Below are 27,532 nucleotides of genomic sequence, written 5' to 3' on the forward strand. Positions count from 1 at the left end.
CAGCGCGTCTACACCGTGCGTAAGGAGCAACGCGGCCTCGTTACTAATACATCACTTCCGTTATAATAAACGACAGAATTTACACTGCAAGCGGGCAAATACACCATAGAATGACATTAAACTTAAATTAAACTAAACATTTTAAGCAGCTTGCACCAGTTTCCCCTGCCCCTTACACACAGTGGAGCATTTTGGATATAAACATAACTTTGTCCTTGTGAATCAGTTTGATTTCCACAGTGTTTAAAATGCTCACTGTCTTAGAGGACTTGGAGGTTACACACTTTGTTCCTCAGTCACTTGACGATTTTGCCTCCGTCTGATGGTGACTGAGGTCATGTTGGGAATAAAAGGTAACATTGACAAACTGAAGAAAGTCATTGTCGGTGACTGAGTGTCTGCTGATGCTAGCGTGCGTATGACGTCATGTGTCATCGACTAGGAAGCAGCTTATACTTCCGGCTAGTAAAAAAAAAAAAAAAAAAATCACTAGTGATATATTTGAGATGATATTACCTTTCTAAAATCTACACGCTAGATGTTAGAGTATATAGGATGTCATTCTGGACACAACTTTAGTATTTACTCTCCGAAGCGTGTTTTCGGAACAGAAGTAACGTAATGAGTAAATCTCCCCCGTGCCACGCGCAGACCAACTAATTGATAATGAAATTCGTTGACAACGATTTTCATAATCGATTATTATCGATTAGTTGTTGCAGCTCTAGAAACAACACCTACAAATTATGTAGTAACTCTACTACCAACTATTAAGAGCTCCAGAACCAGCACTGGAATTCAACACTGCATATAACACATTTATTTACTCAGGCATCTCCAGAGGGTGTTAATGTGTGTGTGAGGCGTGACCTGAGGAAGAGCATATCATCTGAGTAGAGGCCATTGATTACTCCACTCTCCTTCTCCAGGGCCAGCATGCTGATGTGCAGCTTCCGCGAGTTCAGGAAGTCCAGAATCACCTTAATGATCTCCACCTCCTTTATGTTGATAGTCTCCTCAGCTGTCATGGTGGCAGACTTCTACATAGATAGAGAGCAAGACAGCAAGAAAGAGAGAGATTATTGTCATCCCCACACACACACACACACACACACACACACACACACACACACACACACACACACACACACACAATCACTGTGACTGTCACAGTTACAAAATAATCAGTACCAGGTGAAAGAACAAACATCTTTCCTTTAAAGTGTCCATAACATCAAAACTAATGTTTCAAGGTCTCCTAGCCTTTTGTGGACACAAATATATTGCAGATATTCTTCTTTTTTTGACAGGTTATGGAAAAGGATGAAAAAATTGATGACTCAAACTGCTCATTAGAATCACTAGGTCCCCTGTAAACAAACTCTGGGTAATGCTTTACAGTAATGGCTAGTCAGCATGGAATATCTGCAGGAATATCTAGCAAGTACTGGTCACTCCCTGCATGGGATAACAATCTCTTGTATTCTTTACATGTCTGGATTATGGAGTAGGGTGGCTAGATGGAAGCCCTTTCTCATATATTAAAAAACATCGTAGCCCACCTAAATCACCCCAACCAATGTGGCAAAATGTGCTATGGTCTGATGAGATCAAGGTAAAACTTTTTGGGCATAATTCTAAAATATGTTTGTCACAAAAACAAACATGGTGGAATGGTGACCATTGTATCGTGGTAGCAGCATCAGGGGACTGATTCTCTTTGACCCAAGCACAAATCAAAGTCATCAACAGAATGGCTTCAGAAGAACATCATTTTGGAAAGGCCCAGTCAGACCTCAAATTTAATCCAATCATTAAAAACTTGTGGAATGACTTGAAAAGGGCTCTGCACAGGAGATCCCCTCCACAATTTGAACAATTTGGAGCATTCCATCAAGAATGGAATAACAACGGGAATGAACATTTATGCAATGAGGTTATTTTAAAAAATGAGGGTTTTTTTCCCCTCCTAAAACATTCCTGCTTATTTTTCATTTGAATTTTGTTGGTTGTTAGATCACATTAGAGGTGGAAAAATCTCTCAAACAGAGCTCAAACATAGACAATCATGGCCAGCTCGCAATGTTTTGAGTGTGATTGTACATGTGTTATGTACGATGGTTAATATACAGATAATGTATGCGAGTTTGTGTGATCTACTGGAGCTGGAGATATCAATGCATGTGTCTGTGTGCGAGTTGTCCAAAAAGCTTGTTTGCCTATACTTTTGTGGCACTTTCCCACTGCATGGTACAACTAGACTCGTCTCTGCTCACTTTTTGGGGGCTTTCCACTATGGATAGTACGTGGTACCAGGTACTAGTTTTAGTACTACCTTTTTACATTTTACATCCTTAATAGGGTCTATGTTCAGTGAACAGGAAAGGCATTTGGAATATGGCCTGACAAAGTACTTGTACAGGGCTTCGATAATACAACATTATTCCTGCGTGAAGGCAAGTGGAAGATGGCACCCATGTTGAGGCGGCACTAAACTGCAGTGGAAAAGCAAGCAAAGTAAAGTGAGCCGAGTTGAGTCGAGCCTTACCATGCAGTGGAAAAGTGGCTTTGTTTCACTTAACAGCAGTCTTATCCCTCTCCTTTGCAGGCAGCCAAAAAACTGCTGCATTTCCATGGGGTAGTGAGAAAAGACTATTGCAGGCTATAAATATGCAGCAGATAGCGGAGTTCTGGTCCAAAGGTCCATGGTTGGAAACCTGCTCAATTAAACCGAAACTAACAACAGTTTCAATGGGCGAGTGAGAAATCCCACACAGTTGAAAACAAGCTCTCTTTAAAGCAGGGCTCTTCAAAGGGACAGTGTATGAGCAGAGTTTCTTTCCAACCAATCAAAAGCTACACCTGATTCCACCTCTTTAATCAGTTCATCTTGGCCCTCAATCAGGCATGGCTCTTGCTTGATTGGAATAAAAGTTGCAAAGGGCCCTTTGTGGACATGATTAAGATTAAGTTTAGGATCACAGTTCTCAATTTCATTTAGGCTTCCAATATGCATATTTAAATGTAATTCTGTTTATGAAAATGATCATAATAGAAAGGGTAAAATCAATGACTGAACATCTTTAAATTGGTTGCTCACGTATTTGTGCATGACTTGAATAAGCCATGAATAAGTACTAGAGATGGCACCAATTCGGCATCCGGTATTGGTATCGGGCCAATACCAGTACCATACTGAAAAAGTGGTATGGTGCAAGCTCTAAACACTACTTGATGCTGTATGTGTAACATAAAAACAAAAGATCACTAAGAAAATAATTGCTGTAATAAAACAAACACAAAAACTGAAATGTCACTTCAATGACATTAAATAATTTACAAAGTGGTGCAGATGTTGGCTTTATAAGCTGCCCAGTACCACCTCTGGCGCGCATCAACAACTGTCGCTGGCATTTAAACGTCATCACACACACAAACTCAACTTCATCAAGAGAAAAGCATTGTGGGAAATGCCATACTGTACTGGTCCACATAATTTCGACACAAAGCCAGTAACCAGTTCATGCGTATTTGCTCAGTCGCAGGTGGGCTGCTGTCCCACCCAGCTCTGCGTACTCATGCTTTCCTTTTTGAACAAGACTTTATTGATGTTTTTCAGAATATATTACATCTGTGGCACATACAGCCATCAAAACAGAGATTAACATATACAACGATATGTATCACACAGAAAAACACACATAGATTCACACTTTTACACAGATCCATGTATTACACAGGAAAGATGTATGTATTCTCAATAAACATTATTACCTCTAAATGCTTTCCCATAGCATAGCTAAGCTACATTTCATCATGGATGCCAGAAAAACAGCTTTGACATCTATCCAAATCCATTAAAGCCGATTTAGAACAATGAGTCGAGCTGCTAACAAAAGCTAAACCCAGCGTCACCAAAAGCACTGCAAGAAAGCCTCGCCTCGCCTATCTGAAACCGCATACTACTGCACAAACTAGCATGATAAAACAGTACGCCACCTTCAGTGGCATTATGAAGGACCTGCGTACTCCTGTTAGTATTATATTATATTATATTATATTATATGATATTATATGATATTATATCCTGACGTATTACTCCTGTTAGTCCAAAACCGCATACTACCGCACTAAATAGTATGGCAAAGTAGTACGCTAACGTACTACTTTGCCATACTATTTAGTGCGGTAGTATGCGGTTTTGGACTAACAGGAGTAATAGCACTCAACGAATCTTTAGAGCTTACCTGATAAAGTCTACATATACACAAACTGCAAACGGTCTCTTTTGTTTCTTAGAAGTTGGGCTGGCACACAACAATCCTCTCGGATGTTTAAATTAATTCATTTAAAAGGGCGATGGCTTCATCTCTTGTTGTTTCGTCTCTATCGGTGCCGTTACCTCCCTAGAACTGGTTGTCAGGCGAACGCTTCCTCTGCGTCGTCCACCAATCAGATGCGCGTATGCTGGGAGCATCTCTTGTCGGCGGTTCTGATTGGTCAGATCGCAGAACGCTTAGTAAATCTTGGAAATCCAATAATAGCAACCGCCCAAACTTCATACGGTAGGACCGTTGAAAAACGAACCTTTGTTGATTAAGCGTCTCTAAGAGCATGTATATACCAAACCAATAGACGACAACTAGAGAGGAAAAAAAACCCTGTCTGTTCATGATACAAGTGGACGTTGCAGTGTTGTATTGGAGAGACGTGCTTTGCTTCTACCCCAGGATAGGGGTGTGTCCGTATGTTGGCAGAGTCAACCCCTGAAATTGTGGTCCAAGGAAGGACAATCGATGAACTGGCAACAGGGTCATGGGCTCCCAAGCCTCTCTAATGAATGTGGGGGAAGGTTAGCCCATTGGTCATCCCACAGTAGAGCTAGTGTAGCACAAATTGCTGAAAAAGTTAATGCTGGCTATGATAGAAAAGTGTCAGAATAAAATGCATTGCAGCTTGCTGCATATTAGGCTGCGTAGCCACAGACCAGACAGAGTGCCCTTGCTGCCCCCTGTCCAACACCAAAAGTGTCTACAATGGGCATGCTAAGTACTGGACCATGGAGCAGTGGAAGAAAGTGGCCTGGTCTGATGAATCACATTTTCTTTTACATCATGAGGATGGCTGGGTGCATGTGCATCGTTTACCTGGGGAAGAGGTGGCACCAAGATGCACTATGGGAAGAAGACAAGCCAGAGGAGGAAGTGTAATGTTCTAGGCAACGTTCTGCTGGGAAACCTTGGGGCCTGGCATTCATGTGGATGTTAATTTGACACGTACCACCTACTTAAACATTGTTGCAGACCAAGTAAACCCCTTCATGTCAACAGTATTCCCTAATGGCAGTGGCCTCTTTCAGCAGGATAATGCTCCCTGACACACTGCAAAAATTGTTCAGGAATTGTTTGAGGAACATGACAAAGAATTCAAGGTGCTGACTCGTCAAATTCCACAGATCTCAATCCAATCAACCATCTCGGACATGTGCTGGACAAACAAGTCCGATCCATGGACCTCCCCATCTAAAAACTTACAGGACTTAAAGAATCTGCTGCCAACGTCTTGGTGCCAGATAGCACAGCACACCTACAGAGGTAACACATATTACCTTACCTTACTGTTACTACTGACAATAATAGCACCACCAAAATAATAGTTGGATGAAAATCTGTATTTGTAAAGCCAAACAGGATAGCAGGTGTTCCAATAAAGAACAGACATACAACAAATGGACAATATGAACACATGCGCCAATGAGGAATGAAGGAACAGGAAAACTGAACATTCATCTGTTACATAGGCTATGACTGGAACTATACTAAATTCTATATCAAAATAATATTCCACAGTAGATACAGACCAGAGCTGTCATTCTATTTAAAAATAAAATAATACTTATAACGGTACAATGCATTTTTTTTTTTCGTGCTGTTAATGGGTCTTTCTCAATATGCATCCTTATTTGACTTCATCCTTCAGAAGAATGTAAGTGTGAGAATGGTAAAAAATACTGAACAGTGAAAATAACAGATTCCCCCCCAAATATTGAGGATGTAGATGCATTAATTTGGGTCTTATCACCAGGAACAAATTTAATAATAATAATAAAAGAATTTAAATGCAACATTGTGATGATGGAACTTTCAACTTTGTAGGGAACTGAGTACTCCAATACCCAGTTAAGTTAGCAATAGTTTGGAAGCTGGTAACTTTAAGTATCGAGCACCTCTCACTCATAGTGAAGTGGTTTTGTTCTCTGTGTCAGTGCAAGTTTATTTGAAATTTGCTAAAACATTCTTCCTAGAAATACAGGTCTATACAATCTTGTATTGAGAAACACCCATAAATTCACTGCTCCTTGGCAACAATACCCCACAATACCTTCCAAAGTTAAAGCACTTTCTCGTTAATAAGAAAAATATTATTAATATCCAATGGCTTTAAAAACAGGCTAAATATGCAAAACTATAATATGTACAGCTCTAATAAATTTGATGAATGATTTCTGCTAGAGAAAAATAAAAACATCTTTCAGTTCTTTTGAACCCGAAGATATAAAAACGTAAGGCTTGATACAAAGCTTGTAAAAATGCAACAGCTCTTGGGAAAGAACTTTATACATAAGTAAAGTTGTTTAGACTTTTTTTTTTTTAAATGCATCTATTTTGGCAGCATTTGTACGGAAGCATTATCATACGATACTCAAATTTTTTTGATTTTAATAGTAACTTGTCAATTCAAGAAGTACTCAAGCTGTGTCTGTAAAAGAAATGATACCAGCATGTTTTTACAGTGGTGCTTGAATATTTGTGAACCCTTTAGAATTTTCAATATATCTGCGTATATATATGACCTAAAACTGCATCAGATTTTCATGTCCTAAAAGTAGACAAAGAGGTCCCAATTAAAAAAATTATACAAAAATATTATACTTGGTCTTTTATTTATTGAGTAAAATGGTCCAATAATACAAATATGTGAGTGGCAAAAGTACTGTATGTGACCCTCTAGGATTAGCAGTTAATTTCAAGGTGAATTTATTCCAAGAGCAAGCTGCGTAATAGTCCACAAGGTCACAAAGGAACCCAGGGTAACTTCTAAGCTACTAAAGGCCTCTATCACATTGGCTAATCTTAATGTTCATGAGGCCACCATCAGGAGAACACTGAACAACAAATGGTGTGCATGGCAGGGTTGAAAGGAGAAAGCCACTGCTCTCCAAAAAGAACATTGCTGCCCATCTGCAGTTTGCTAACAATCATATGGACAAGCCAGGATATTGGAAAAATGTTTTGTGGACAGATAAGACCAAAATACACCTTTTTGGTTTAAATAAGAAGTGTTATGTTGGAGAAAGGATGTGAAATGTTGTGGAAGGACCTGAAGCAGGCAATACATTTGAAGAAACCCACCAGTATCCCAGAGTTGAAACTGTTCTGTAATGAGGAATGGGCTAAAATTCCTCCAAGCTGACGTGCAGGACTGATCAACAGTTACCGGAAACATTTAGTTGCCGTTATTGCTGTGCAAGGCAGTTGCACCAAATGCTGAAAGCAAAGGTTCACATATTTTTGTCACTCACAGATATGTAATATTGGATAATTTCCTCAATAAATAAATGACCCAGTATAATATTTTTGTCTCATTTGTTTAATTGGGTTCTCTTTATCTACTTTTATGACTTGATAATAAAATGTAAAAAATTCTAAAGGGTTCAAAAACTTTTAAGCACCACAATACATGAACTTATACTGTTACACTAGAGATTGTTACAGTCATTATATAGTTTGTGTGAATGATGTGCTATGGTTTAGCAGCATAAATTGAGAAAAGGCCTCACAATGATGTGTACAAGCTAAATAATATCTGCATTCAGATGAAAATAAAGGCAATTATATACAAACACACTACTCATACCTGGTAGAAGCTATTTTGCACCAACTTTGAGATAATTACCAAAATATAAATAAATCAGACAGTGAATTCAGAGTCAGGTGCTTAGGTTCCAGTAAACAAAATGATGTCAATGATATCATAAATATGTTACCATCTTTAAATGTTAATTGTAACACCCATCTGTCTCTCATTATGATAATACATCACTGCACACACTCAACCAAGTTTAGTGTTAGTAAGAGAAAATGTAAAAAGCAAGACTATGTAACTCACGGCTTTGGCGCACACACACACACATACACGCCACATGCTTGCACATATTCAATATTTACATTCAGGCTGTGTGTAATATTGTTGTGAAATGTAGTCATTCTTTTCACTGTCAGAAGCAAAAGCTAAACACTGATAATGTAAAGTCTCTGAAATCCTGAACAGAATGCCAGTGAGGTGTTTAGTGCATGTCTCCTTGTGTTCCACTTGCTTTACTTAAGCAGTTTTTTGGGTGTGCTCTGCTTCTTGGTCTGCCAAAGGTGGCTGTAGATGGTAATGGCATCGATGCTGGCTGACATGGTCTTGGCTGGGATGTGGCAGAACTGCTTCTTGTCTGAGCTGTACTTGTAAAGGTTCTCAATCATCCTGGACATGATGGTCTTGGGGCCAATGCCTGCCAGCTTGCTTATCTCCTCTGTCTCTGGGCAGTATGTGTAGAGTGCACGGAACTGGCACCCTGAATCTCGGAACAGGATTAGGAAGTTGTTAGACTCTGTCTTCTCCATTTCCTGTTAGATGAAGGAAAACAATTCTAATACAGTACTTTTAGAGATACAACATACAATGGATATAAAAAGTCTACACACCCTTGTTAAAATGGCAGGTTTTTGTGATGTTAAAAAAAAGAAACCAAGATAAATTGTCAGAACTTTTCCATCCTCAATGTGAAAATACAACGTATACAAATTACATGAAAAGCTATCTGAAACATATTTAGGAAAAACAAAAAAGTTATAATAACCTGGTTGCATAAGTGTGTACATCATTTTATAATTGGGGGTGTGCCTGTGGTCAGAATGAATCACATTCAATCTCACGTTCAAAAGTAATTATCATACAGCTATCATCGATGAAATTATACTGATTAACACCAAATAAAATAATCTGTATCTGATGGATTTTCTTGACATCTTGGTTTCATCTGACTGCTGATGCCATGGTCTGCAAAACGCTTACAAAGCATGCATGGTATCTCACTTGTTGAAAGGTATCGATCAGGAGAAAAGAATAAAAGGATGAAAGAATTTCCAAAACATTATTACCATGGAACACCGTCAAGGGCATCATCAACAAATAGAGAAAACGGAGCGCCACAGCGATGTCACCGAGAACAGGATGTCCCGCCGAAATTTATAAAAGAACAAGAGATAAACTTACCAGGGAGGCTGCTAAGAGACCTACAGCAACATTAAAGGAGGTGCAGGAAAATCTGACAAGTTCTGATTACTCTCTGCATGTGACAACAGTCTCTCATATTCTTCACATGTCTGGTCTATGGGGTAGGGTGACTAGATGGAAGCTCTTTCTCACAAAAAAAAAAGTCCAAGCTCAACCAAATCACCTCAAACCATGTGGCAAAATGTGTTATGGTCTGATAATACCAATTCCATAAGGTATCATTATTCCATAATACCAAAAGGTATGTTTCGTGCAAAAAAACACACATCACCAAAAGAACACCAAAGCCATGGTGCAGCATGACCCAAAATGTATATCAAAATCAACAAAGGAATGGCTTAACCAAAAGAAGGTCAATGTTTCTGAATGACCTAGCTAGAGCCCAGCCATGAATCTTTGAATCTGTTGCGTGACCTGAAGTGGGCTTTGCAGAGGAGATGCCCCTTAAAATTTGATGGATCTAGTCCAGATGTGCCACCCTGACAGACTCTTACCCAAAACGAATGAGTGGTGTAATAGAATCAAAAGGTATTTCAACAAAGTATTATTTTAGGCATTTGAAACACTTATATAACTTGGTTGTTGTAAGTTTTTTAGTTTTCCTTTTTTCCTATAATTTTCTGATTGCTTTCTCTATATTTGTATACATTTTTCACATTAAAAGTTGGGATACAATTAATCTTAAATTTCATTTAGAGACACACCAAAATTTCGGCCACCAAAAAGTTATGGCCGAAAATGCTATTTTCGTTTTTTGGCCGAAAGAAAAAAAAGGCAGAAAATATGAGCCAAAAATATATGCCGCCACACCCTGCCCTTCAGTGCTCGGCGCTCAGATTTCACTCTCGATCTAGCCAACGATTATCGTTGCATTGCAACATTATTAGATCCGCAATTTAAAGAACATTACTTTGAGGTGGAGAAAAAGCAGCGTGCACAGAAAATGATACGTAGGTGATGAATGCATCTGCTGAAGGATCGACGAGCAGCACAGAGCAAAGTGTGCCAGTGAAGCGACTGACGAGGCGCAAACCTCCCTTACTTTCGGACATGTTTGATGAGATCCTACAGGAAAGCACAGCTACGCTTTCCATTTCTTGCACAGATTGCATGCAGGTATTTATCTGCCCCAAGCAGCATCTCATGTTCTTGAGGAGAAGAGGAACCGTCTCTCCTGCCAGAAAGCTGAGCAACTTTTCTTCTTGAAGAGAAACTTGCCACTTTTGCTTAAATACAAAGCAGTCCAATCTGCTATGTGTATAGCAATTACATTAAAATTCGTGTAGCCCTGAAAAACTTTGTTCTTGACTTGAGGCTACATCTGTTGTTTACAGTTTGAGGTTAGTTTTAGTTCTATTGCTGCTGTGTTGCACTCTTGTTTTGGACAATAACCATTTATTTTTAGAATAATTAACGTGCAAATACGTTTACATAAACAGAATAGAGGCCTTGTTCATTACTTGACTGCTGTTTTACATATAATAGTTTTCTAGAACTCTACATTATTTGGATAATTGGATAAAAAAAATCTGTTAAATTTGATTGTTACAGAACTGAATGAAGAATAATATATTTTTAATATTGCATTTGTGTGTTAATTTCAATAAAAGTGTGATCATTTTATGTTTTCTAATAAAATGATTTTATGGTTTTTCAATTCAGATCAATTAAATTCATGTAATGAATTAAAAAGTCTAATATTAATATAATTTTTTTAAAAAAACCTTTTTAAATGGGTTTTTAAAAAATTCATTTTCGGTTTCCGCTCAAGTGCATCCTGAATTTTCGGTTTCGGCCCAGAATTTTACTTTTGGTGCATCACTAGTTTCATTCATTTATTTCACAAAAACCTGCCATTTTAACAGGGGTGTGTAGATTTTTTACATCCACTGTACTTATGGTTATGACATCATGGGCATGACACACCCTCTAACAGAGAAATAAGGACTAATAGACTTGTAGTCTCAAAATTTTATACACAATAATGTACATTGTACAGCATTAATACCTTAAAATGAAAATCTGAAGAATGAACCAATGAGGCTGAATGTTAGATATGTCAGCCATACATCTGCAAAAATTGCAACAATTTAAACAAATGTATGCACATAGCTTTCTTTGAAATAGCATGCCTAATTAATTAATTAATTCATTCATTCATTCATCTTCAACATCCACTTTATCCTTGATCCGAGTTGTGGTGGATCCAGAGACAATCCCGGCAACACTGAGTGCAAGGCGGGAGAATTCACCCCAGAGGACACAACAGTCCATCGCTGGGCACCATGCACAACCACATACTCAATTTAGTATAACCAATCTGCCTACATGCATGTCTTTGTATAGTGGGAGGAAACTGGAGAACCCGGAGGAAACCCATGCAAACAGAGGGAGACCACACACCAGCTATTACTGAAGAGGAGAGAGTGATGTAGCCAATTCAGAGATGGGGATTATTAGGGGGCCATGATAGAGAAGGGCCAGTGGGGGAATTTCGTGGATTTTTAATGACCACAGAGAGTCTGTGAGGTAGCAATGCTACTCAATACGCCACCATGCTGCCCCGTCTTTATATAATAATTTTTTCATTTATTATATTTACATATTTATATTTTATGCATATTTAATAGAAGTTCAGTCATAACCTCTAGTATCTTGGTCTTCTGTCCCTCGTTGACTTTGCCTGCCAAGCAGCAGTGAGCCAATGCATTCTGGATGATGTACTTATTAGACTTGGCACTGGGCTCCTTGTAAAGCTTTGGTCCTATTGAAGAAGAGATTAAGTATTCAACAACTATAAATATTTCTTGAACCCCATGTTCAATACATCCAATGCAATTCACATTTACCTAATAAAACTAATTTAACCTTTAGCCTTCTTTAATCTTTATTTGTGTTCCACTGTGTACCTGTGTATTCTGTGTTAGATGCTGCCGATGATGTGGTAGATTCATTTTCCCAGTTCTCCCCATTCCGATTTACTGATGGACAGAGTGACAACTGACCTTCTGCAGTCTCTGGTCTATGGATAAACACATACAAAAACATACAATATTAAACACAGCATTATTTATTTAGAACATAAATATTAGAAGTGTCAGTGGTTGCAGTGATTTATATATTTTAAAAAATACAGGAGCATTAACAAAGTTAAAAAGTATGATAGTGAGAATTACAAAAGTTAAAAGCATGAAAAAGGCAGGGGATAGTTAGATAGTAAGGGGAGTTAGCAGGTTAATAACATGTTAAACTTTTTCTCTTGCAGAATGGGCAAATTTAAACACAACATGAATGGTGTGATAGAAAAACAGGTATTATACCAAACATGATCTTAACCAGGGGTGCCCACATTTTTTTGACTTGTGAGCTACTTTTAACATGACAAGTCAAAGAGATCTACCTACACTAAAAATGCGAAACGTATATTTTTTATATATATACTGAGTATACTTCAAATATATATACACACAATATATGTTCATGTACCTTGCATAACTGCATGAGCCCTTATGGCACACTACAATTCAGTACATTTTTGTTCATTACCTTAATCTGATGACTTGCACTGAATAGAATCAGCCAGGGTTGCACAGTCTGGACAGTAGCTGCTGGTAGCCAGTCTCAAGCAGGCCTCCAAATGATGATCAGTCATTGTGGAACAGTATTTGGACTTAATAATCTTCATGTGGGAAAAGGCTGACTCACATAAATGAGTAGAGCCAAATAATGCAGTCAAGGAGGTTGCACATTTCCTCATGTTTGGGTACTTTTCCCCTGTGGGTGAGTTCCAAAACTGTCCATGAGACCTGGACTTCAGCTGAATGTCAGTCTGTAGTTTCAAAATCTCATCCTCCACTTCAGACGAGTTCAGGTGAAACAGCGTTGCAATTTTCAATGCGATTGAATCAACCTCAACATTGTCCCTAAATGAGTAGCACATGACTGTAGCGACTGGCTCCAGTAAAGCAAAGTCTTGAAAGCGTCTGTCAAACTCTGACCGACAGCTGTAAATCTGCTCCGTGTAGCGTGCAATGTTAAATTGCGCCCAAGACTTCCACTGCGTCTCCAGCTCTGACGCGAGGTTTTGGAAGTTCCCAAAATCATGGCGCTGCAGCTTTGAGGACAGAAGTTGCATTTTCCATTTAAAGGCATTAACTGAGCTGATCATATTGACCACGGTTTTTTCCTTGCAGCTCCAAATTAAGCTCATTTAACATGTTGATCAGATCGGTTAAAAATGCCAAGTCCAGCAGCCACTGATCACCATTGAGTTGGGTGTATTCTGCATGTTTAACAGCAAAAAGAAACTCCCTTATCTCTGGACAGAGCTCTTGAAATCTCTGCAGGAATTTACCCCTACTAAGCCATCTCATGTCAGTGTAGCAGGAGCTCAGAGTGGTCGCAGTCTGCCTTTTCCAGATGCGCACGGAACAGCCGTCTTTGAAGTGATCTAGCACGTATAGAACAGGCAATCTTTGTTGCCACATCCATGATCTCTTTCATGCTTAGCATTTTTGCGCATGAGGCCTGTTGGTGTATTATGCAGTGGTAATTAAGGAAGTCAGGGAAAGCATCGCCTTCTCTGCACTTAGCAATGAATCCATTTGTGCTGCCAACCATTGAGGGCGTACCGTCCGTGGTGACTGATATCAATTTGCACACTGGGAGCTGGGTTTGTCAATGAAGTCTTTAAAAGACTGAAAAATGTCCTCTCCCCTTGTGTGTTCTTTCATGGGCAATATTGTTAACAGCTCTTCTTTTGCAGTCATATCTGTAAACACCATCCGAATAAAAACGCACAACTGGGCTTCATCATTTATGTCTGTAGACTCATCCAATTGCAGTGAGAAACACTCGCAATCTGTGATGTCCTTCCAAAGCTGTTGTGTCAAATCCTCGGCCACGACTTCACAGCGCCGTGTAACTGTATTTCTTGATAGCTGGAGAGATTTGATTGAAGATAATATTTCGGTTTTGTTTTTAAAGTCCCGAAATAATGAGTCAGCTGCGTCTACGAATGCCTCTTTTATCATCTCTCCGTCTTGGAATGACTTCTTGTGTTTATTGATGGAGTGACTCACCTGGAACAATGCTTCGGTGGCTGCCTTAGCATTTGAAGTCAGTCGTGAGAAAAATGACTGCTCTCCGGACAACTGTGATTTTATTTCCTTCACCTTCCTCTTTCTCAGCTCGCTTTTCAGTGCGAAGTCAGTGTCATAATTTTTATGAACAGTCCTAAAGTGCCGCTCCACATTTCCCTTTTTCGGAATAGCAATGGTAGCTTGGCAGATCAGACAAACGCACTTCAAATATGACATTGTGAAAAAAAAAATCATCCTCCCATTCCGCATGGAAGTGATAAGTCTTCGGTTTCTTGCTTGATCCCGCTACCTCACTCATTTTGTACCCTTTCTTCAGTAGGAATAAATTGGAAAGTTAACTCAGTGATTTCGCTCGCTAGCCTTTAGAGCTGGCGTGTTTGATCGCACACACGTGGTGAGAGAAAAGAGGAGATCTCAGACTGGCTGCCCTGTACATCAACACTAACATCTATGTTTTTTTGATTGGCGATCTACCCGCACTTCCTTTGCGATCGACGTATTGGGCACCCCTGATCTTAACCCTAACCCTAGCCTCCTGAGAACCGAGATAAAACCTAGGATTAAAAAAATATTTCAGTCTAAGTTTAAACATACATTATCCTGTATGCAACAAAATCCTGCAAAATCCCATCTCCTTCTGTTCTGCCTTCTATGTGGAAAATAAAATGCATTAAGATTATCTTGGTGTCTACTGTAAAGGACATTTATATATAGGCTATTAGTTTAACTCACAAATAATTAAACTGCTCTCAGACTACACCAAACGAATACTGACATTTAAATCAACAAGTACATATGATATATTTGCAAAAATAAATAAATAAATAAAATTTAATTTACTTTTCTTTTTCCTTACAATGTGCTTTTTGGAATATCAGCCAGTTTTACAGACATGAAGATATAACCTCTTTAACCTCCCACCCTGACAATTGGGATATCGTTGGAAAGCCCAGGAGGTCCAATTTAATATACAGCAGAACTTAACTAGGTAACTCAAATTTGTAAAAGGAGAGATGCAGAAACATTGTGCACTACAGAGGACACAAATGAATAGACGGGGAGGGTAATAATAGTATGTACTAGAGATGCACTGATAATAAATTTCTTAGGCGATACCGATACTTCTACCTTTTATGCCTTATTTTAAATGAATAATAATTAATTCCACAGTTCTGAAGGAAATGCAAATAAAAACTTTTCTCTTTATTTCAACAAGTTTTTTCACAGTAACTGGTCTCATAAACAGAAAACACATTACTCAAATTAACATTAACACATGAACTAAAGAGAACGCTGAAGATTAAAGTAAGATTTCTTAACTTATTGAATGTTATTAATTCATATTAATGTTGACTGAATTCTAAAAAACCTCCTGTTAGGCTCAAACTCACTCACCACAAGCATTTCTACAGCATCACTGACATCAAACTGGTAATATATAATATAAACATTTTTATATATATTAACATTAAATGGATATAAAATACATTACAAATATATTTTTCTGTGCAATATATACTACTTTTTTGTCAACTCATCTTCATTTAAATCTTTCAACGGTGTACTGGCCCTTTAAATTCAGCGCGAGCACCTCATGCAAAAAAAACCCAAATTTAACTTGACGCTGAAACTCCCGCTTCACTGCTGCTCACTTCCAATACAATTTTAGCAGTGCAGAGATTACAGACCTTACGAACTGCAGTTTTGTCATCATTCCACACAAGAGACATCATCTTTACACACAGCACGAAATCAATGTGTTTTCCCACACTCTTTTTATTGACAGGATATTTAATTGGCCCTGATCTTTGGATGTCTTTAAAGTATCGGCTGAGGGCCGCTAGCGTGAAAAATTTACTTCATTGGCCGATACGGATTATTGGCCGACATATCGGGGCATCTCTAGTATGTACTACATAGGAATATGGCCTACTGGAATTATACAACACAATATGGACAGTTCAATGAATAAATTATTCTGATGTTATGTTAATGCTATCTAGCAGCAGAGACTTTTCTGTGTTTAAAATGCTCAGGAGATATGATCCGATCTGAAGGAACTGACCTGGCCTTTGCCCCTTTTGCAGAGCTCAAAAAGAAACACAGATTTCCTGGAGAAAATTTACTGCGCCTGGCACAGCATGGGGAGGAATAGAAACAGCAGGGATGAACATCAGACAAGAAGTGACAGAAGGAAAAGAGGGCCAAGAGATACACCATATTAAAGTGAATACCCAGAAATGGCTAATCAGAAGCAGCCACCCCACGAGACAAAATAAACATGAACTGGAACAGCTTAAATAATTAATAGAATTATTTTTTTAATGCATGCATTTCAAAATGCACTATTAACTGTTTACATTGTTTGCTGAATAAAATGCATCTCACATTAACCATGTGAGTGGTAACATTAGCCAAGAGAGCTAGTTTTATTAAGCCTAATGGACCCTTTCCACATTTCCATGTTTAGAACTGGTAAACACAGAGAGCACGCCGAGGTAAAATGTTACCAACAGTTGGGTTTGTCGGTTTCGTTAGGTTAACATTTTACATAATATTTTGCTGAGTGTAAAGCTCATTGTACACCAAAAGCATCACAGTGCGTTCTTCTGGTGTGGAATATGTCTATGGTTTGCATAGCATATGGTGATGTACTTTACTTTACTGAGGTGTGCTGGCTCAGCAGGGGAAATGTCCTGAAGAGATTCTTTGAGATAAGAACAGAGGTGAAGAGATTCATGGAAGATGGCAGAATGGATTTTCATGAATTTGATGATCCAAAATGCGTGATGGATCTTGCCTTCCTAGTGGACATAAGACATGAGCTAAACATCCTTAACCTGAAGCTCCAGGGCCCTGATCAGCTCATCACAGCAGCTTATGAAAACGTGAAAGCCTTCTCCATAAAACTGAGATTGTGGAAATGTCAGCTTTCTGCAAAAAACCTTAGCCATTTCCCATCATGCAGATCTCTTGTGGAGAAAGGCACATCATTCAGTGGTGATAAATATACATCTGCTATTGACAACCTACTGCAGGAATTTGATGAGCGCTTTGCTGATTTCAAGGCACACCGTGACACTTTCCAGCTATTTGCAGACCCCTTGTCAGTTGACGTGGAGAGTGTCCCAAGTGTCTTGCAAATGGAACTTATTGACTTGCAGTGTAACAGTGAACTAAAAACTAAATTCATGGAGGCACTGGGAAAAGCAGATCTCATTGGACAATTTCTGAGAGACTTACCTCCATCCTTCCCATCCTGTTAAAAATGTTCAGTCGGTTAATGTGCTTTTTTGGAAGCACATATCTGTGTGAAAAACTTTTCTCAACAATGAACTTTAATAAATGCATGTACAGGTCCAGGATTACTGATGCCCATCTTGAAGCTGTACTTAGGATTTCGACTACAACCTCCATCAGGGCAAATGTATTTCAATTGTGTGAGAAGAAGAGCTGTCTGGGAAGAATGAAAACAAAACAAAAATTTGTGTGTGTGTGAACTATTACATTTATGTTGAAACTGGTACAAGTTATTGTTATGGTTATGTTTACTACTACTAAATTTGTTTAATAAAATATGTTTGTAATGGTAATAAAAAAAAAAGTACATTTTGAGAATATTGCACTTTCTTGGAGTACTTTAATGCTCTTGAGGCCCACCTATGAGATGACAGTACCAAAAGTGGCCCCAGGGCAATCTGAGTTTGAGACCCCTGCCCTAAGATGTACAAGAGGATATGTGATGAAGACGTCAGCCGAACAACGTCCGATCTGTGGCACCCGTGTTTTATTCCCCATTCATTCTCTATGGAAAAAGTGCACGTGGGAATGCTAAGAAAAGTAATAGCATACCTCTCCCAATGGGGCCGCACGTTTTGAGGTATGTTTTGTGATGGTGACGCACAGTGAAGTATGTGAGATATCAATATTGATGCTTTGCTATGCAAGCAACAACAATAAGAATAATAATATTCATCATTATTAAAATAAAGTTACATTTCTTAACACTTTTTTCAAATATGATATATCATCTGCATAGTGGAAAATATCATGGTATGAATTTCAGCACATATCACCCACCCCTAAAAGACATGAGGCAGGAAGTGAGAGGAGAGTGGCACCAAAAGCAAGAGATAGGAGGAGATTGCAATGAAAATCCTAAAATCAATACATATGTTTGAAATAATCCTAACTTTGGAATCTTGTTGGTAAGAAAATGAAATCTTTACTGTGTGGTATGAAGCCTTAATGGTTCATAACCATTAACATACTTCTAACTAAAAAAAATGCCTCGGAGGCAGGCCAAGAAAACAAGTTTCAGTTATTGTACACAAAAAGGCTAGTTGCAATAATGACAAACAAGCATCTCCAAGAATCTTCAAAATCACTTCCATATGAAATAAAAGAAAATCAGCTTAAAATTCTTCACATGCGCTTTTATAGCATCACCTCAAGCAGGTAATCAGTTAAGCAGGTAATCTCACAGATTAAATGGTTGGTGTGTATGCATTGTAAACATGCTCACCTGGACATCCTCTTGTCTGTTTGGACAATCTCATTGTCTGCCAAGTTAAGGGAGGCAAGTGATATACTGGAGACAGAGTATCCCCGGGGTCGTGACCCTGGAGAAATATGCAAACCATATACATAAACAGAAACCTAAAGCGAATATCTAAAAGCCAGAAGACTGCAAGATAATTGCAAAAGCTAATTACAGCTGTACAGGTGTAATCAGGGAAAGCTTATGTTTACACAAACAGTTTAAAGCTACAATATGCATGCAAAAATATATAATTACTGATTCAGGGGAAGAAAAAACTTTATAATATGATGCTCATGAGCTACTCTAGGTTGCCCTGACAGTCCTATAGTAGTATTTCACAGTCAGCACTGTATCCAGCCTTGGTTATGTTGGGTGACAGTGAGTGAGCTGAACCCTCTGCTCACCTGAACTGTGTCTCTTTAACCTCATTTAATCATCTTTGAGCATTTCACACATTTGTTTGCAAACTTTTAACATTTTTATAAAACTCAGGAGATATTGTTAGAGTACCATGCATTCTATGCATTTATTCTAATTCTTATGCATTTTTTAAAAATTACATGTTACCATTCAGCCATTCAAATTGATGGAAACTGATGTTTGGACATTGCCTTCACAGATATAAACCAATTAGTTATTATTTGCCATTTATATATGGATCTGTATCCCCACGATGATTATATGAATCAAAATTCTTTTGGTAAGTTTTTGTCTGGAGTATCTCGAGATGTTGCATACCTACCGGTAATTTTGTTTAAATCAGACAAACAGCCTAGGACAAGTTAAAAAAAAAAAAAAAGTGTTTTTTCAGAAAATTAGAATAGTGGATAAACTTTATAGATAAACACATAAATCTGATTTAGACTTGTTATGGCTTAAAGCAAGGATTCAGAGGAAGCAAGAATTATATGCTAGCATGCACGGATGCATAGTTAACAAAAATGCAAATTTTCTGATTATAGTGCCACCTTGTGGCCGATTCTCAAGAAATTTGGTACACAGCCTCGTTCTGAAACTACGTACAAGCATCTCAATTTTCGTAACAGTCGGACATTTTGATTTGACTTCATTAGCTGCTGAATGTTGAACAGCCAATGATTCCAATGATATAATACCGTGACAAACCGTTTAATTTTTGTTTTGATCACTGTAACGCCACTGTGTGGCCGAACGGGGCCAGACTTTGCACCATTTTAGACCAATGCTACGAACCCTCAAAGACCTTCAGACCTCAAGGACTTACGGTTTGGTCTGCACGAACAGTTTTAGGGCATAATAAGGATAATAAAAACCCTTACAAAAGCAATAGGGTTTCAGCACTTTGTGCTTGAAGCCCTAATAATAAAAAGCCTTTAAAAAACAGTAGGGTTTACGCACTGCCCCTAATAATACAGCTGCAAGCAGAAATTTTGCGGGCCAAGCACCCAGACTCGGTGAGTCGCGCATTCACAGATGCACTACAATTGTTGCATAAGCAGTCAAAGGTGGCATTAGCCCGAAATTTGTTGCATAGCCTCATGTTAGGGTTCTGAAGTTGCCTACCAAGTTTTGCGTCAAGTCATTCCTGAGCTACAGCCTCACTTCCTGTTTTGTGGCTTCGCCATCAAATTTGTTGGCCCATTATGGAAAAGCCGTTTGGAGTATTCAAAATTCTTACTCTGAAGATGGTGTGTGCTGATGATTGGACAAAAATTTGTAGGAAGAGTAGCAAAAAAAACAACAACAACAGTTTTAATAAAAAAAATCTAAGTAGGTGGAAATTGGTGTAATAGGTTGCACTGAACTTGACCTATCCAGGTATGACTGGCTTTTAAATTTTGGACACGTGGTTCAAAAGTTATGACCATAAATGTACTTCCAAATTAGACTAAGTAATTTCCAAATTAGACTAAGTAATTGGTGGAGTTAGAGCATTGGCAGCACTCAGCTAAAATTTGGTCAGAATGTTCCCCAATCAGTGTGCCAAATGTCAAAAATTTTTACTAGATGGTTCTATGGGCTTCCATAGAAACTCTAGCTAGAAGTTTGAACCCATAATAAAAAATCCTTACAAAAACAATATAGTTTCAGAATTTCAAGTTTTAGTGCTTGAACCCCAAATAAAATACACAGAGAGCATAATAATCCATAATTGGAAATGACCCGGCATTATAGTTAGTTAATGGCCTATCTGCGTCTAGCACCCCCAATGATGTGCAGAGCCTCAAACCCTACATTCAGCCTACAGTTCAATGGATACAGTGCACTGTGAGATTACAGCAGCGCAATCCTCTACCTTTCAATGTTATATTTTGGCTAGCTAGCTAACATTATGAGACTAGTTCATCCTGTTACTACATGTGCTGGATATGTGAGTCATTCAGTGTGAATTCAGTTAGGGTTTTTGCTACATGTCTCAGGCAAAAACTGACTTGTAGCACTTTCTCCCATTTTGAGGACCCCATAAGAAAATTAACTGGCCTAATGTGGTGACTTCTGAGCATTTACAATTTGTCTTTATATCTGCCAAATTACATGTCGCTGGGAATAATATTTAATATTAAATCCTAAACATGGCTTACCAGATAAGACATTTTTAATTCAAAAAGTTTCTGAGGGGAGTGGAAAATGTAAGAATTCAGCCAAAATACTTTGGTTTTAGGTCACAAGAAAAAATGGTAAATGGTCTGCACTTATATAATTTGGATGAAAGCGCTTTACACTGTGTCTAATTCACCCATTCACACACCAGTGGTAGCAGAGCTGCCATGCAAGGCGCTAACTTGCCATCGGGAGCAACTTGTCAGTGTTCAGTGTCTTGCCCAAGGACACTTCGGCATATGGAGTCATGTGGCCAGGAATCGAACCGCCAACCCTACGATTAGTGGACAACCTGCTCTACCACCTGAGCCACAGCCACCCCTTAAAGTATCAAGAAAAAAGAATCAACAAAATCTGAGATATACAGCAACAACCCTTTCCGAATTGACATGAAATGGCCCATGTGCTGATCCTGCAAAAACAGCACAGTTATACCTTAGTGTTGCCAATGTACAGGCACCGCTGCTAAAAAACAACTAAAAGAAAAGCTCTAACTGAGAAGTTTTCCTCCTTCATCTGGTACTCTGATAACTGTGATAGTTACATTATAGTAAGCACAATAAAGTTATTTTATTCTCATTATACTTCTGTAATATTGAGCAATCAGAAATCATAAATATTTGGACCGCATCCCAAACTATATACTACCATATAGTATTGGTGTCCTTACTATTTATTCACATTGCTTTGTTTTGACATGGAATCCTGAATTCTCTCTGATGCATTACTTGCCACTCTAGTTAATTTATGAAATGTAAATCGCAATGGTATATTTTTTCCAGAAAAATTACAGTAAGTAATTCTAATCTCCTACATCCTGTAAGTCATTTGAGTTGAGTTCATGAATCTTTGTTTACTAAGCAATAGGGTCACAGTATTCCCTGCTTGTATATGGCACACCATTATAAGGTTGGGTTTTCATATTGTGTCTGTTGCTTATATCCATTATACCATGTTTGTCCATAGCAGAGATATGCAATCTGCACTGTAGGTTTTTAAATGAGTAGCTGCTATACCTGTGTATGTCTGAGCAGGTGGCTTAGGAGACTCCATGATGTCTCTGTGCACGGACTTGGGACGGGGCTTCTTCTGTTTGATGCTTGGGGGATGGGGTTTAATGACTGTATCCATGTCCTCCATCAATTTGAGCTGCCTCCTCCTCAAATATTCATTTTTGATGAACTCCCGTCTTGCCTTCTCCTCTTCTTTCTTCTGACGATCCTCTTCTGCTTTCAGTCTGTCCAGCAGAGGGCAATAAAAGGCTCATCCATACAAAACTCGATTAAGACTCATAAATCTTCAGAGATATTAGGCCCTTTAAACAAATATGAATATACAGTTACTTTAACATTTTCTAAATTATTGCTGAACTAGAAAAAAAAAGGTTTTAGCTTTCTGGATCTATACGTGTTTCTCTATAGAGAGCGCTAACCTTGATATTTCTTTCTTCTGCTCCATCTCTTGCTCCTGCAGTCGTTTCTTTATCTGCATCTCTTTCTCTCTCCTTAGCCTCTTCTCCAGGAGAGCTGCTCTCTTCTGTGCAATGTCTTCCTCACCTTTTTGATCATCCTAAATGAAAACAAGTACAAAGCAGCCAAGTCAGAGACACCTGACAACAATCACAAATCAAGCAGAGATACAAACCACCACAATCAAATGGTTCTGGGTCGACACACACACACACACACACACACACACACACACACACACACACACACACACCTATACACAATATACATGTGCATATGAACACACACATAGACCCCAGCCTTAACAAAAACATTCCTTCTCCTGAGTCACAATGCAGACACAATCACAGTGCCAAAAATACTCATGACTACAAGTATAAGAGAAAAACACACATAAGAACACACTCAGCCAAGCCCATAGGTACTAATCAGCTCAAAAAGCATACAATTAATCATGAATATAAGATTATGATTCAATTCATTTATATTACTGTCATTTGATTTATATAACTAACTGTTGCACACAGTATGATCCTCCAAAGCTGATTTGCTAAAGTTTTGCAAATATCTTTGTAGTTATGCTTTTCTAAAACAGTTGACATGCTTACTAGTAATGCATTACTGGAATGCCATCTGTATTAAGTATTTAATTGTATGAATATAGTGTGAGGAATAACGGTTAACTTATTTTATGTTTTTTCCATCCAAAGTTATACTATCAACTTGAAAAATGCTAATAATGTAATATTTGTCTACTAAGAAATCATTTATAACTCAAATGGTCAAATTAAATTACTAGTAGAGGTCAGAGACTCAGCCTGTCTTTTTTAGAACTTTATTTTTATTATTAGTAAAAGACTATTTTACTTTAATGCCAGTAGATCCTGCAGAGCACCAATTTTTATTAAGAAAGTCAAAAAGTGCCAGCCCATAAAAACAACTTGAATGAACTGAACTTTTCCCGCCAATATGAACCCTGATTTAACTACCTAGCTTAACTAATACAGCATTGTATTGTTTATTTTATTTTACTTATATTAACTTGACTTGTGAATAGAGCAATGGGTGGTTATCACAGAAATTTCAAGAGTTTTAACCTCTTCACAGCTGTTTTCCACCACAATTTACAAAATTAGGTATCGTTGACCTTAGGACAACTTGATAATTTTTTAAATATCCAAAAAAGCTTCCCTGCTGAATTAAAGCATTTGTCTGGTGAAAATACTGCTGATATATGTAATTTTTTACACCATGTCTGCTCTGTACATTGACAAAGGTGTTGGGACTAGCCAAAATTGAGCAAGTGGCACCTCACACACATGACACACTCACAGAAAGAATTCCTTTGATGAAGTAGACTGCAGGGTTTCTTAAATAGGATTTCCTTTTGTAGATTCTAAATTCCCAATATCTGGTCACGGTACTATACATGTAATAATTACAAATAATTGGACATTTAAGGTAAGTATACGTAAAAGAGCCAATACATCATGCCAGAAAATACTGTATAAATAAGCCCTAGACGCATACATATCAGATCAAACTGAGACTAATTTAAAGACGAACCACTTGTTACATTACTTGGGGTCAGCACCTTCTGTTTTATTCATTCATATATAAATGAATAACATCTAACCAACAACATTCATACTGCAGTTTTACTGGTGTTTCATAGCTGCTAACATGCTCAGCTAACCAAAAGACCACATTTGAGTGAAGAGTGAAAACAGACACAGCAAAATAATGTGATGTGTTTCGTGAGCTCAGTGGTACGTTTCTATGGTTAGTGACATAAAACAAAGGTCCTACCCTGTAGAAGAACCCACAACACATCTTCTCCACCCTGCCCTCCATCACTTTCCCACTTTCAAGTTCGTGATCCTCCGGAGGCTTCAGTTCAGAGAGAGGCACCTCAGTTAGGTCCTTCCCACCCTGGGTCTGACCTTCCCCTGTGCCGTCTGTACTCATTACTTCCAAATGCTCCATTACTGTCTGGGACTGAACTTGAAACACTGCTGTTGTCTTGATGGGTCCGCCATCTGATGGTTTCTCTTTCATATCTCGATCTTTTTTCTTCTCTTTCTCTTCTTTTGCTTTTTGGTTTGCTATGACTTGGCTGGACAGAGCATCACCAGAACTCTTTTCTGCATCTGTTCCAGGTTGCTTGTCTATAGACCCCACTGCTAGTGCATTTACTTCCTCTTTATTTATGTGATTCTCATCTGTAGGTCCCTTGTCATGTCCTAAGTATGCAAAAGAACTACTTTGTGTTTGTCGAGGGGAGAACCTGCGCAGCCTAGGTAGACTGTCCACTGACTGGGGGGTGTTTAACATACGACTAAATGGGGTGAATTTCAGCTCACTTTGGCGTGGAGTACGGGTTGTTCTGGCATGGAATGAAGCAGACTTTCTCTTTATGGGGGCAGGTGAGCGTTGTGTGGTACGGGGTGACCCTGTGGAGGACAGGTTTGGGGAAAGAGACCCCACAGATCCACGACTCACAACACTACTGCTGCGCAGCTCACACAGGTGTTTCTGTAATGAAATTTGTGTTTGCATTTGAGTGTGTGGAGGTGAGATCACCCAGGCTTGCTGCTCACGTAGATGCATGATGTGTTCTTGCTGCTGTGCCAGGCGCTGCATTTCTGTCTGCAGGAAGCTCAGTGATGCATTCAAGTGTTCGATCGAGCGTGTGTACTCTGCCAAGTCTACCACCTCTGCACTCCCTCCATCCTCTGGGGTCAATTTAAGTGGTGCTCCATCGGGCTTGCACCTCTCTAATTGAGAGTCGCTATCCTTTGTTTTCAGTAGTTGTGGTTGTACATTTTGCTTCTCATCTAGAGTTCTGCAACTTCCACTACCACCCCCTAGTGGTGAGATAGCTTCTTTGCGGCGAACAACATTGAGAAAGGCAGTGCGACCCATCCTTTGTCGGTGGCGTGTGAAAGCGGCTTCCACTTTGTTTTTTTGAGTTTCAATAGCTCGCCGCTTTTCCTCAAGCTTCATCTTCAACTGCACCATCTCAGACACTAACAGGCTAGATGGGTCACGGGGTGAGCTGGTCTGACTGGGACTTCGGGCATCAGGTGTTACAGACCTTGCTACTGCCGTAGCAGTTGTGGTGCTTATATCACTTTCAGGTGTATTTCCACCACTCCGCCCCTCCCCATGGTTGACCTTGCGGAACTTTTGCTCAGCAAAACTTGTCATGCGCACAGCATAAGAGGATCCAATTGAGGAGTTGGAGCTTGCAGCCAGTGAACGCTGACCCTGTAGACTTGGCACAGGGATGAGACTGCCAACTGTATCAGGTAATGGGCATGAACGGGCTTCATAGTCTTGGTCCATATCAGAGTAGTCCTTTAAAGATGAGTCTTCATCCTGACCATCCTGGATGTCCTCTGTGCGAACATGAATTCCTGTATCCATTTCTGTAGATGTAGAACTTAGTTGTCCATCATCAACCCGGGCTTTAGACAGATGGTCCTCAGGGTCTTGCAGGTCAGAGTTAGCAGCAGTGTGGGCTTCAGGGGGGTGCAGGAAGAAGGCATTTTCACCAACAGTTTTACGGAGACTGCTGGGAGAGCACTCTGAGTCGTGTATGATCTTCAGAGCCTCCTCCATAGTTGGAGTCGGAGACTGGGGACTAGTGACATCTGGATGCACCCCATTTGAATACCTACAGAAATTAAAAAGTAAAAACCTCTTAAATGTGAATACTATCTTCATGGTCTGATTACTACTTAGCAGTAGAATTTTAACTGATCTAGAACATCTCTTGATTTTAGAGCAATACAATTGCAAAATTAATGAAAAGATCAAATATCAAATTTATCTATCCTAGTTTGTCAGTCAGATGCTATTTCTTTAGCTGCCCAGGTATCTTAAAAGAAATACCTAGAGTCAGTTCTAACAAGAGGCCTGACAGGACCATGGTGTGATGTTACATCATCTTCTTCTTCTTGTAACGGTGTATGCGTGTTTCCATTAATGGGTTGGAAAGATAGGTTCCAGCGCATGCCCCGTACCAAGTTGGAAGCATTGAACACCAGGCCCTCCGTGCTAGCAGACCGACTCAACCCTTTACCTGATGTACAACCCACAGGGTCATCAAATGGAATCTCAAACGAGATACCATGGGCTGAAGACCTACAGTGGAGGAGAGAGGGAGGGAAAGGTAAGAGAAATCATAAACAAACAAAGAAAAAAACACACACACACACACACACACACACACACATATATATACACACACAAACACACACACAAATACATGTACATACATACATGCATACATATACACACTACCACTCAAAAATTGACACTTTCTTTATTTTTTCCCCCCACATTTTTGAATAATAATAAAGTCATGAAAACCCTGGAATAACACAAATGGAACTATGGGAATTATGTCGTGATAAAAATCCAAAATAATTTAGTATTTTGGCATCTTCAAAGGAAATACCCTTTTTGCCTAGAATTTCCAGAAATGT

General features: G+C 38.9%; 2 protein-coding genes and 1 long non-coding RNA gene across 8 annotated transcripts in view; 1 reads left to right on the forward strand and 2 right to left on the reverse strand.

Annotated features, from left to right (window-relative positions):
- The window catches only part of wdr47a (WD repeat domain 47a), a 69,830-nt gene extending 65,289 nt beyond the window's left edge, over positions 1–4,541 (reverse strand). The window contains exons 1-2 of the mRNA XM_017461894.3: positions 4,248–4,541; positions 871–1,040 (exon numbers count right to left, since the gene is read on the reverse strand). Coding sequence (XP_017317383.1) covers positions 871–1,028 — 158 coding nt within the window. The 5' untranslated portion in view covers positions 1,029–1,040; positions 4,248–4,541. The remainder of the gene's footprint in view (positions 1–870; positions 1,041–4,247) is intronic.
- A 178-nt stretch (positions 4,542–4,719) lies between these two features.
- On the forward strand, positions 4,720–16,650 carry LOC108261061 (uncharacterized). Its single transcript, XR_001811315.2, has 2 exons — positions 4,720–5,594; positions 16,535–16,650. It is a non-coding gene; the product is annotated as an uncharacterized LOC108261061 (long non-coding RNA).
- The window catches only part of camsap2b (calmodulin regulated spectrin-associated protein family, member 2b), a 94,736-nt gene continuing 72,857 nt past the window's right edge, over positions 5,654–27,532 (reverse strand). For 3 of the 6 annotated variants that reach the window (XM_053673654.1, XM_053673656.1, XM_053673657.1), the window contains 9 exons: positions 26,937–27,188; positions 24,849–26,718; positions 23,003–23,139; positions 22,587–22,807; positions 18,973–19,069; positions 16,513–16,578; positions 12,255–12,367; positions 11,991–12,109; positions 5,654–8,675 (listed from right to left, as the gene is read on the reverse strand). In XM_053673654.1, the coding sequence (XP_053529629.1) occupies positions 8,379–8,675; positions 11,991–12,109; positions 12,255–12,367; positions 16,513–16,578; positions 18,973–19,069; positions 22,587–22,807; positions 23,003–23,139; positions 24,849–26,718; positions 26,937–27,188 (3,172 nt within the window). In that variant the 3' untranslated portion in view covers positions 5,654–8,378. Of the gene's footprint in view, positions 8,676–11,990; positions 12,110–12,254; positions 12,368–16,512; positions 16,579–16,679; positions 17,905–18,972; positions 19,070–22,586; positions 22,808–23,002; positions 23,140–24,848; positions 26,719–26,936; positions 27,189–27,532 lie in introns of those variants that run through there. The other 3 variants (XM_053673655.1, XM_053673658.1, XM_053673659.1) reach the window with 3 other exon arrangements.

This window comes from Ictalurus punctatus, chromosome 20 (genome assembly GCF_001660625.3).
Source record: "Ictalurus punctatus breed USDA103 chromosome 20, Coco_2.0, whole genome shotgun sequence".
NCBI classification, from domain to species: Eukaryota; Metazoa; Chordata; class Actinopteri; order Siluriformes; family Ictaluridae; genus Ictalurus; species Ictalurus punctatus.